We start from the raw sequence: 12214 nt of genomic DNA, 5'->3' as shown, positions 1-12214 counted from the left end.
TTTTTCGCTGAGAAAGTTTCAAACTATGACCATAACGGCCTTTCCACCAATCAGAGGCATCACTGTGGGATTGTGGGTAATGAAGTACTTATCCAAGAGATCGCGAAAAAAAGGCATTTATCTCAAAACAAGGTTAGAGCCCCACAAACTCTTGGTGTCTAGGAGCATATACAATCGCTTAGTACAACCGTAGCTGGTTTTAAGTCTACCACGTGCAGTTAAGTTTTTATGGCTTACACCGCAATTGTCAATGGAGAAATTGCATTGAATTTTTACATCCGGCATCGGCTGTGGGCGGGACTGTGCAGCTCTATATCTGCCCCGGTGATGTGCTCCTTCTGGTTTCCTTGCGCGTGCACGGAAGTAAAAGATAAACATGATACTAAAATACTAAATACTAAATATACTATAAAAACTATACTATTATAATTTACTAATATAATTTCTTAAATCCATTCTTATTTTTATTTAAAAATAAAAATTTGCCTATTTGCCTATTTATTTCATTATTAACACTATAAATCAAACCTTTTATTTCCCCCCTTCACTTGAGTTCATTTGACTGTATCTTCCAACATAATCTTTATTTCATTTATATATGTGTGTGTATGTGTGTGTGTTTATCACTATTGCAAAGGAATGAAATGCCCGCACTCTGCTAAAACTCCCATATATTTAATGTTGCAACGTTGCAACATTAAATATATGGGAGTTTTAGCAGAGTGCGGGCATTTCATTCCTTTGCAGTTCTAGTTCCATTTGCCCTGCACCTCACCGGTGGGGATGTGCACACCTCCACTACTACATGTTTATCACTATTACCACTGCTTTATTATTGTTTCATGTACTCTTTATTTTATTTCTTATGTAGGTATTTTGAATTCTGTAGCGTATTGTATTATTATTTGTTATTTTGCTACTACTCTTATGTAATCATTTGTAAAGCACTTTGGGTCAACCCTGTTGCATAAAATGTGCTAATAAATTGACTTTGAATTGACTAATCGAATGAATGCATGAGAAACATTATACATATAGGCTATAGCCTACAACTTGTAACTTGTAACAATGTACTTTTTAGACAACCTGCAGAACACTTTAAATGTCACTAGAGGGCGCACTGTTCAATCCATACTTCCATGGTGCAATTAATCTCATTGACTCATAATAAGCTTTATTTGTATAGCACCTTTCATACACAGAATGCAGCTCAAAGTGCTTTACATTTGAAGCATGTAACACAATAATAGTCAGTCATCAATCACTTTTCTTCATTGCTGGGGCTGTTTATGATCCACTCAGCAACATATCAAAAATATAGAAAATGACATGTCATAAGACTGGCAGCCTTAACCCACCCCGCACAAGCACGCCATATGGCAACTGTGGCAAGGAAAAACTCCCATATTCCAGGAAGAAACCTTGAGCAGAACCTGACTTAATAGGGGGAGCCCATCTGCTTCTGGCTGGCTGTGCCCTCCAATAGCAGCAGATGTAGAATAATCTGAAAAAGTAGTCTTACAGGATAAGATGAGTTAACTAAAAGCTTTCCTGTACAGGTATGTTTTCAGATCTTTTTAAAAAATATTTACTGAACTCGCCTGCTTGATGTACAGAGGCAGGGTGTTCCATAGTTTGGGGGCATAATGGATAAAAGCAGCTTCTCCACTTTGTTTGTGGAACACTTTGGGTACGATTAAAAGATTAGAATTGGATGATCTAAGTTTCCTTTGTGGTTGATAAGATATTAAAAGCTCAGAGATATATGAAGGTGCTATGCCATTCAGAGCTTTGTAAGTAATTAACATAACCTTAAAATCAATTCTATAGGAAATAGGGAGCCAGTGCAGTTCAGCCAACACAGGGGTGATGTGTTCTCTCTTCTTGGAGTTAAAAGTCTAGCCGCAGAGTTCTGTATGAGTGCCAATTTCTTTAGATGTTTTTTGGGAAGACCAGTGAAAAGTGCATTGCAGTAGTCTAACCTGCTAGTGATAAAGGCGTGAATTATTTTTTCTGCATCTTGTTGAGTTAAAAAGGGCCGCACTTTGGCAATGTTTCTCAAGTGGAAATAGGCTGTCTGAGTAACTTTACTAATATGGGGCTTAAAACTTAACTCTGCATCTAAGATGACACCGAGGCTTGTTACTTTTGGTTTGACCTGATGCGCCAAGTTCCCCAGATTACTAAGAACAATATCTCGCTTTAGTTTTGGTCTAACCAAAAGTACCTCTGTTTTGTCATCATTTAGTTTCAAAAATGTTTTGCTCATCCACTGAGTAATGGAGGTTAGGCATGCAGTGAGGGAGCAAAGGCCATCTGGGTTAGTTGGCTCCACAGAAATATACAATTGGGTATCATCTGCGTAGCTGTGGAAGTTTACATTATGCTGACTTATGACGTTTCCCAACGGAAGCATATAGGGAAAATAGCAGGGGACCAAGGCAGCTCCCCTGGGCCACACCAAAAGGCAAGTCATGTTTTTCAGATACATGATCTCCTAGACTGATATAAAAATCTCTGCCAGTAATGTAGGTTTGAAACCAGTTTAGAGCATTATCAGAGAGACCCACCCACTTCGCAAGGCGGTGAATTAGGATGCTATGATCAATGGTGTCAAATGCCGCACTCAAATCCAGAAGAATAAGGATTGAGACTTTGTTTGAGTCAGTAGCCAGAAATTGCTATTTGCTACAGCCATATAAATGCCATACATTCCTATCCACCAATAAGTTCTGGCATCACATTGAGCAAAGTTGAGAAGTTTACTGTTTATATATTTTGGGATGAAAGACTTGTATCTGTATTTGCTGTTTACTGAAGGACCTATCTTGCATTAATTGTTAACTGTTTAGGTCTATCACTTCAGATCATTTGAGAAACATGCCCTAGGGTGTAATACAAAAAGCATCACATGGCCCATGACTCGGTATACTGTAACAAAAAAGCAGTTCTGTAGCCAAACATCTATATTATTAAGAGTCACAGAGTATAAAATGCTAGAAGCTGAGGAGTAGTGAATACAGCATTATATATCCACATTCACATCAACTTATATATCCACATTCGCATCAACTTATATATCCACATTCGCATCAACTTATGTATCCACAGAGACTCAGACAGTGTAGCGGGAGAAAAAAGCACTTTATTGTTGCGCTGCGTTTTTGCCACAATATCTGAGACATCTTGGTATGATACAATAAAATCAATAGATCTTGAAAGAGGTGAGTTTAAAATCCCCTTTAACCCTAACATAAGTGATGACATCCAGGCCTTTTCTATTAGGGAATTGGATCTCCTCTCCATCAGGAAGTTCCACCTCAAACAGGTTGCCAGCCAACTTAACTCTAACCTACATTAAGAAAACAAGTAAGACAAATTATTACCTAAAATAAGAAATTATAACAAATAACTCATACATAAAATACAGGTCATGATATTTAAATATTTTCAAATATTTCCATTATTCAGTTATTCAATTGCAACTGATATAAAGAATGAAACTGTAGGCCTATAACTTTCACTCTAAACCATATAGGCACGAGTTCTTTACTGCACTGCTGCAGGCTCAACATTACAGCTTCTGTGAAATATAAAGTATAGTATACGGAAATCATTCAAAGTTGTGCCTGATGAAGTAAAACAGATCATATTCTCTTTCATTCTCCATACCTTCACTGTTGTGCCTGGGTGGAAGGGGTTTCTGTCATGCCTTTCCTCATTTCCCCAGGTACTTTCATGCTTGGAGTTGCAGACAATCACAGCCTCATTTCTGAAGCGTGGGTTGAAGTGCATGGCTAGGTTATCCTTATCAGTACCAAGATCAATCTGGAACCTGTCCGACAACAAATCATATTAACAAAAACATAGCCAAGCCACTGATCAAAGAATCAACACAATTTAAAATGTACCTATGTCTTCTCAATAACATTGTAACAACACTATAATATCCAGCTGTCTTCTCAATAACACTCCAACATTTTAACATTAGTATTTTACTTTGCTTATTTATTATAATATCCAGCTGTCTTCTCAATAACATTCCAACATTTTAACATTGGTATTTAACTGCTTATTTATTGTAATATCCAGCTGTCTTCTTACTAACATTCCAACATTTTAACATTGGTATTTTACTGCTTATCTATTGTCTCCGTACCTGTTTGCATCACTGACGATTATCCCCTGTATTTTCAGTTGATCTCCTGATCTCAGTACAATATTTTTTAGCTCACACTCCTGCACAGACAGAAATAAAAGACATTGAGAACCATCATATAACCTCCAACTAATCAAACATTACAAATGTATAACCTCCAACTATATCAAACCTATACATTACAAATGAACCATATCATATAACCTCCAACTATCAAACCTATACATTACAAATTAACAATTTATTTCAGAAGCTTACAATACGCTTACCATGTTTTTCAGGATGTGTTCAGCAGTACAATGCAGCTGGCTGAGAGGGTGTCCTTTGTGGTTTGGTAGAGCTGATGTTTCACTGCTTTTATACATGACCTATCAATGTTCCTATGAACACACATGATTAGAGTTGCAATCCCCCACCACCAGGTCAGCTGCTCCATGCTTCAGCCCTGAACACATTGGGAAGATAAAATAGAGACACTTTCAAGTTTTATCTGACTGCATACCTCCTTGCTGCTTTCACATAGTGGCTGATAGCTTGAGTGATTAAATCTCGTTAATCATTTCAGTCACCTCACATCAATGCTATTTGACCAGACTTTCCTTGAAAGGATTGGCTCAGATAGGGTGTGAATATCGATGTGGTGAAACCCTCTTGGTTCCAGCAGATTTTTTTAAAATATTTTCAGTGAAAAATGTATATTTTCAAGTCAACTTTATTTCTATAGCACATTTAAAAACAACTGAGTTGAACTAAAGTGCTTACAAACAAACATAAAACAATGGCTGGCAATGGTACAAAAATAATTATATCAGTTTTACTTTCGTTCAGTTAAAGAAAATTTCTTGCCATCCAGCAGTTGTGGAATGGTAAGGGATCATTTTAGACCCTGTGCAATGGCAAAAAACATTATTATGCAACTCAATTTTATGATATGATAATATAGTTGAAATACCAACAGTTGACGATACAATAACACACAACACTATTTGAGAGCCCAGGCTGAAAAACAAATAAATTGAATGTTCTTCAAAAGAATTATCCTATAAAGACTTGGTAAATCATCTGTAGACGAATTAGATCAGAATTGTGCTTTAATGGCCGATGTTTACGCACACAGGGAACTATGTCTCTCTAGCAGTACAGAAAGCAGCCTATACTAGCCTTCATAATACAATGCAGACAAAACACAGTAGATGAAGTAAGTCATAGAGAATGCAATATACTACAAATATAGACAGTGTGAGAAAGCCTGTGATAGGAGAGACGAAGTGATGACATCAAGTATCGACTCCCCCTCCCCCCATTTTACTTTCCCTCGTTTTGCCGTTGTTGCAGTTGTCTCTCTAAAACCGTGAATAACAATGTACCTATTTCCTGTGTGCGTAAATGCAGAATGTATAAGTTACCTACTTTATTTTATCATTAGGTCACCGGAATGTGAACCCGTTAGCTTGTTAACTTGGTGTATTTTGTACGTTTGCATACAATAGGCTATTAGTAAAGCCATATCCTGTGTTCTTGTGGCTAGTCTAGCTAGTCTAGTTAACTAACATGTTAGCTTACCACTTCATCTACTTAATTATCATTTGTCCATGTGTTGAAGTATCCTAGTAATGTCTGTTAACATTGACATTAACTGTGTTGCATTAATATGCTTAACAACGTAGCAATGGCAAGTTAATCACTTAATACCTTGTGTTCACGAGTGTACTAGCAGTCTGGTCATTCCTTATACACTAGTGGCTATCTAGTGGCAATTAATTGAATTGTAATGGTAATCAGGAATTTCATGCACAACATTAATGGCTGTGTTAGTAATCCACGTTTATTCCTTATTTCATTTCAGAAACCACACACACAATTACATACATATACTAAACATATCAGATGGACACATACAAAACATTGTTGTCAACTCAAGTTACGAAACTGTGAAGATTAAAGAAGATAAACAGTGGATCTGTGTCCGTGAATTCTCTGACCGGAAATCGCAATCCATATCTTGCCACTCAGTCAAACCTTTATCCTGGAGTTCCCAACCTCCGTCACAGACAGTAATAAACGGAGAATGTACTTTTATTACTAAACCAGACACAAGTAAAATACACCCTGTGCAAAAGGCAGACAATGTAGATTAGTAAGGTAAGTAAGGTAGTGCAACGAGAAAAGATGGTTCAGGTCACCATGTGAATGCGTGCTGCCAAATTAATGGAGAATGCAGACGTTGAAAAGCAGCAAAGAAATGCAAATGATTTGATATTCTTCAAAGCTTTTTATAGGAGTGAATGCGTTCAGATCAAAGATCCTTGATTGCTCCGCTTTAACCCTCTCTGTTCAGATGTAATCTATGGATGTAATCACCAACATTCTGACTACCAGACAGAAAACGAATCACTCTTCTTCAACACTTAAGCAATACATGCTAGATAATGGATTGATTGATGTGTGGAGACTGAAAAACCATGCCTCTAAAGAATACACTTACTATTCAACTGTTCATAATAGTTTCTCCCGACTAGATTATTTTTTGGTTAATAACTCTTGCGCATGCAATATTATAGACTCAACTATTCATAGTATTATCATCTCAGATCATGGTCCTGTGAGTATTACCCTTTTGGCAGACCAACACTCCTACCCACCTCCAAGGTGGCGTTTTAACACCTCACTTCTGAGTGATAAAGAATTTTATAATTATTTTGCATCTGAGTGGGATTCTTTTTTGTATTGTAATGACACTCCTGACATTAGTTAATGTACATAGTGGGAAACTGCCAAGGTGTTCATGAGGGGAAGAATAATTTCATATTGCTCGTATAAAAAGAAAAAAGACAGGGCAGAGGAACAACAACTACTGAAAGAAATTAAGAGACTGGAAATTCTATCTTCTAGGACACCTGACAGATCAGTAAATAAAGAGTTATTGGATGTGAAATATAAATTGAATAGCATATATAACAAGAAAACAGAAGCGGTATGTCTCAAGCTCAGACAACATCATTTTGAGTTTGGAGACAAGACAGGCAAACTTTTAGCCAATCAAATTAAACAGCAACATGAGAAGTCAATCATATCCTCAATAATAGATGCATCTGGTACTCCATCTACAAAGGCTGAGGTGATTAATGAAACCTTTAGATCATTCTACAAAAAATTGTACACCTCAGAGCAGGATGCCTCAACTCAGGAGATAGAAGATTTCTTGGGGAACATAGCTTTACCCAAGCTGTCTAAAATACAAACAGAGCAGTTAGAGAGCCCTCTTTCATTAGAGGAAATCACTAAAGCCCTCCATCTCATGCCCAGTAATAAATCTCCAGGGCCTGATGGCTATCCGGCAGAATTTTACGAAAAATTCTGGCCTTTGATTTCCCCACTCTTTATTAAAATGGTAGCTGAAATACAACAAAAGGGTACTATACCTCATCATATGAACACGGCATATATCACACTGATTCCCAAGCCGCATAAAGACCATAGCGAATGCTCCAATTATCGCCCTATATCATTGATTAATGTAGATATTAAAATCATAAGCAAAGTGATAGCAACTAGAACGGAGTCAGTAATCACATCTTTAATACATTTAGACCAAACAGGCTTCATTAAAGGAAGGCGATCTTCAGATAACACCCGAAGATTGTTTAATCTAATGAATGCCCACAGGAGTAGCCTCACTAAATCCAACTCGTCATTCATCATAGCCACCCTCGACGCTGAAAAGGCGTTCGACAGAGTAGAATGGTCCTTCCTTTTTGCAACATTAAAAGAATTTGGTTTCCCCCTCTATTTTATCAATTGGATAGAAACACTCTATAACTCACCACAGGCCTCAGTAATAACCAATGGAGTAATCTCCAAACCATTCCAGTTACAAAGGGGCACCCGGCAAGGATGCCCCCTATCCCCAATGCTTTTTGCTTTATTTATGGAACCCCTAGCAGCTGGCATTAGACAATGTGGAAAGATATCAGGAATAAGATCTGAGTCCTATCACCACAAAATAAGTCTTTATGCAGACTATATATTACTATATATTACCAACCCCTCGTCATCACTCCCACTGATCCACAAGCTGATAAAAGACTATGGCAATGTGTCAGGATATTCTATCAATTGGTCAAAATCTGAAATATTGTCGGTACCAGACGCAGCAGACATGGTTTGGAAGGCTGAGGAGTGGAATCTCCCTTTTAAAGAACCTTCCAAAGTAATTAAGTACCTCGGCATCCAAATACCTTCTAACCTGAATGATCTATTCAAGATTAATTATAACCCCCTCCTGCAGGACATCAAAGATAGCCTTGAAAGGTGGACTAAGTTGCCATTATCCCTACTCGGACGAGTTTCCACCGTCAAAATGAATATCCTTCCGAGAGTAAACTATCTTTTTTCCATGATCCCTGTTACTCCTCCCTCTGGATGGTTCTCCTCCCTTAATAGTGCCATCACCAGATTTTACTGGAAAGGGGGTAAAGCACGAATCAGCCTAAGCTCGCTTCAGAGGCCAAAACACAGGGGAGGACTTGGAGCCCCAAACTTTCATTATTATTTTTTATCACATCAGATCCTACATGTTTGCCATTGGATTAAGTTTGACAATCCTCCCTGGTTAGATATAGAAAATATGTTAACTCAAGGGCCAAGACTGCAGAACCCTCTATTTATGGATAAAACCATTAAAAAATCTATAGGTTACGGTAGTTGTACAATCAGTACATCATTACAAGCATGGTGGAAGACAAATGAAATCCTCAAGTCTAACTTCTCAGTTTCCACACACACCCCACTGTGGAACAACCACATGTTTCTTGTGAACAATAAACCCCTTTTAATGCCAAAATGGAAGAGGGAAGGGGTAACGGAATTGGGGCATTTATTTAATAATGGGTTCTTTATGTCCTTTAAGCAGATTCAAGAGAAATTCAATATTCCAAATCAGTGCTTTTTCGAATACATATATCTTTTATACGACAAACTGTGCTACATAAAGCCAAAGAAAAAACTTTTGCAAATTTACAACTTGTTAACATCTAACGAAGAAGCTGTGTCAATCCCCATACATAAATGGTCTAAGGACATAAAGAATCTACCTAGAGACTTGAACTGGCAAAAAATATGTACCAATACATTTTCTATGTCTTGTAATTCTAAAGTTCAGCTGATCCAATATAAAGTCCTACATAGAGCCCATATAACTACGAAGCAACTCTACCAGATGGGCTTTAGTCAAAATAATAAATGTCTACACTGTCCAGATTCGATTGATGATTATTTCCATGCTCTCTGGGACTGTATATGCATCAACTCCTTTTGGACAGAAGTGATCAAAATACTATCTGAAATACTGAACTATGACATCCCCTTATGCCCCATTATTGTACTCCTTGGTGACTTGTCTAACTTAGATGTCATTAACCCATTTAGGCCTAAAATGCCTGGAAAAAATGCCTGTAAAACCTAAGGGCGATTTCAGAAAACCCCCTAAAACCTGAAGTTTTTCTGGAAATTCAGCAATTGTGTCAACGCCTACTTAATGATTGATTTCTCAGCCTCTGTAGCAGATAGGAACAAAATGTAAAAAGTATTTGAGAGCTTATACCTGTGGCTTTGCTAAGAAATTGGGTTTATTTAGTTACACCTTCACAAAAATAAAACATGTAATGTGTCAGTGCAGGAACAGCACTATTTTATCAGAAACCAGTGCATTTTCTACAGCTTGTCATTCTGGTTGACATCTACTGCCTGGTTATATGTATTATTGGTATGTTCTGATAGGCCTACACAAGCTGAAATAGTTTAAAAAAGTGTAACTGTGTTTATTATATTACAAAAACATAGGCAAATTGGGGCCACCACCACCTTGACACTTATCAGTAATAATGAATACTGTGTGATTATTCACAGTAGTGGTGATCCTAGTCTCTGCTCAACCCTCCATACACACACAAAATGATGGCTTGTCATGTTTCTATTTCATATTTTGAATTCATAAACTTTATATATTTTAATTATGATCTGCATAATTACTTATAGCTAAAAATATTCAGTAATTTGAATACATATTGATTTTTAAACTATTGCACTTGTCTTTAATGACATTACAGTGGTGATATGTAGATATAATTGAGTGCCTGTCACTTTGAGAAAAAACGTGAAAGTAATTAGCTTTCATTCTCAATTCCATAGCCTAGGTATGTTACCGTGGCATTGTGTGTTGTCCCATTGACTTTTTCCTTGGTCATGTTTAACGGGCTATGTGCTTATATCTTAACTTACCCTACCATAACTTGGAGTTCGCTATTTCTGTTATTTTGATCCAATGAGTGAGACCTAGAAAGTGCTCAAAATAAAACTTTACGGTATTCTCTACGATAACGTTAGTGAAATGGATTTAATGTGAACGTGCACATAAAAAGACGCAGAGTGGCTACATAATGCAGCGCACGTTTTGCAGTGATGTTCCGCCTTTTAAAAGCAGGTGTAGCCTAATCCGAATCGGGGTTAAATCCATCAATTAGACAAACAGAATCAGTAGGGTACAAGTTTTGTAGCCTACCAGGGCTATGTCAAAAGCAGGCAACATTAGGGAGGGGAGAGCGCGTTCAAAGTCATCAGCAATAATGTCATCGAAGCCGAGAATCTCCTCAAAATCATACCTTCCGAAATCTCCTCGCTATCAAAGTCCTCCATGCTTTGCTCGAAGAAATTTCAAAACAATGTCACGAGGAACATGACGACACTCCCTCGTGTCTATTCTGATGCATTTCATTGGCCCAGAGGCCGACAATTGGTGCAAAAAACAACCTTATACGCGGAAATTGACGTATACGCTTTCCCGGCCTCAATGGTAGAATTACGCAACAGCGCTCCCGGCTTTAATGGTAGAAATGCGCCAATGCTTTCCCGGCCTAAATGGGTTAAGACAGTTAAGCCTTTTATCTTGATTGCTTTTACTATTGCAAAAAAAACTATTTTATTAAATTGGAAAAATAGAATAAAAATCTCTATAAATCAATGGCTCAATCTTTTAACTAATCATTAAAATTTAGAAAAACTTACTGCATCTTTGAAAAACAACATGACATCATATGAAGACTCATGGTCCCCCTTTTTGCAGTATTTGCAACGCTGATTCCTTAGCCGATGAATGTTGTTACTACTATGTCTGCTCTTTGTAATGATTGTGTACGTGTTGCTGCTCAATACAGCTAGTTAAGCTTAGATAGCTCTGTGAACAGGTGAACTTTGTCATGTATATGTCTATGTGTATGTTAATTGTTGTCACTGTGTACTTTGTGTGTCATTTAAATAAAATAAAAAAATAAAATAAATTAAAAAAAAAAACAACATTCTGATTAGTAAATGTAATTTAATTAGACAGTAGAATGTAACAAAATGTAGCACATAATGTTGCACATAAGTTACATTTATTATGACCGCCGCTAGCGAAGCGGTCATATAGGGATTGTCAAAGTTTTTTTTTTTTTTTTTTCGTCATCTACTTCCTGAATTTTTGGTCAACGATACCCGGGACACCGAACCACCGGGGCACATGAAATTTGGTGGGTATGTAGCCCCACTAGACTTTTACGGAAAAATTTTGTTTCGTCCCCGGGGTCCACTCCCCCCCCCCCCCCCCCCGTGCTGGGCCCCCCGAACCGCAAAAAAAGCAGTTTTTCCTAAATAACTACCTGAACCGTGGCACCGAGGATGAAGAATCTTTTATGGTATGTTGGTCTCAAGGGCCCACATCAATCTGGCCCATAATCACTCATTTGTGATTTGCACTCCCCCGGTAAAAAATGAAAATGCAATATTATTCTGCTTTAATCGCCCCTATCTTCAGTTAAGATGTTCAGAACTGCACCACATTTTATGTGTATGATTGACCTGGCATTCTCTGGGGGTATGCCAAGTTTCGTAGAATTTCATCCATGGGGGGGTCTTTAAAAAAATAGATTATGTGTACATTTAGTGACTGTACACTCATTGGCCTGTAGATGGCGGTGCACACATATACACATGCACACACACACAGGCACCCTCATACTA

The 12214-nt window shown here is 37.6% G+C and overlaps 1 protein-coding gene across 1 annotated transcript; it reads right to left on the bottom strand.

Annotated features, from left to right (window-relative positions):
- Nucleotides 1-3139: 3139 nt before the first annotated feature.
- LOC143141525 (galectin-2-like) lies at nt 3140-10925 on the bottom strand. Its single transcript, XM_076302424.1, has 5 exons — nt 10819-10925; nt 4429-4604; nt 4160-4239; nt 3673-3835; nt 3140-3352 (listed from the first exon to the last, which is right to left on the bottom strand). Exons 2-5 carry the CDS (start codon nt 4522-4524, stop codon nt 3206-3208), a joined length of 486 nt encoding a protein of 161 aa, XP_076158539.1. The 5' UTR covers nt 4525-4604; nt 10819-10925; the 3' UTR covers nt 3140-3205.
- Nucleotides 10926-12214: the final 1289 nt, after the last annotated feature.

This window comes from Alosa pseudoharengus, unplaced genomic scaffold, assembly GCF_046254945.1.
Source record: "Alosa pseudoharengus isolate Yale_2024_CS ecotype anadromous, Long Island Sound unplaced genomic scaffold, YU_APseudo_1.1 YU_APseudo_1.1_scf_10, whole genome shotgun sequence".
NCBI classification, from domain to species: domain Eukaryota; kingdom Metazoa; phylum Chordata; class Actinopteri; order Clupeiformes; family Clupeidae; genus Alosa; species Alosa pseudoharengus.
The sequence above is the reverse complement of the archived record's forward strand: the minus strand, read 5'-3'. Positions and strand labels throughout refer to the sequence as shown.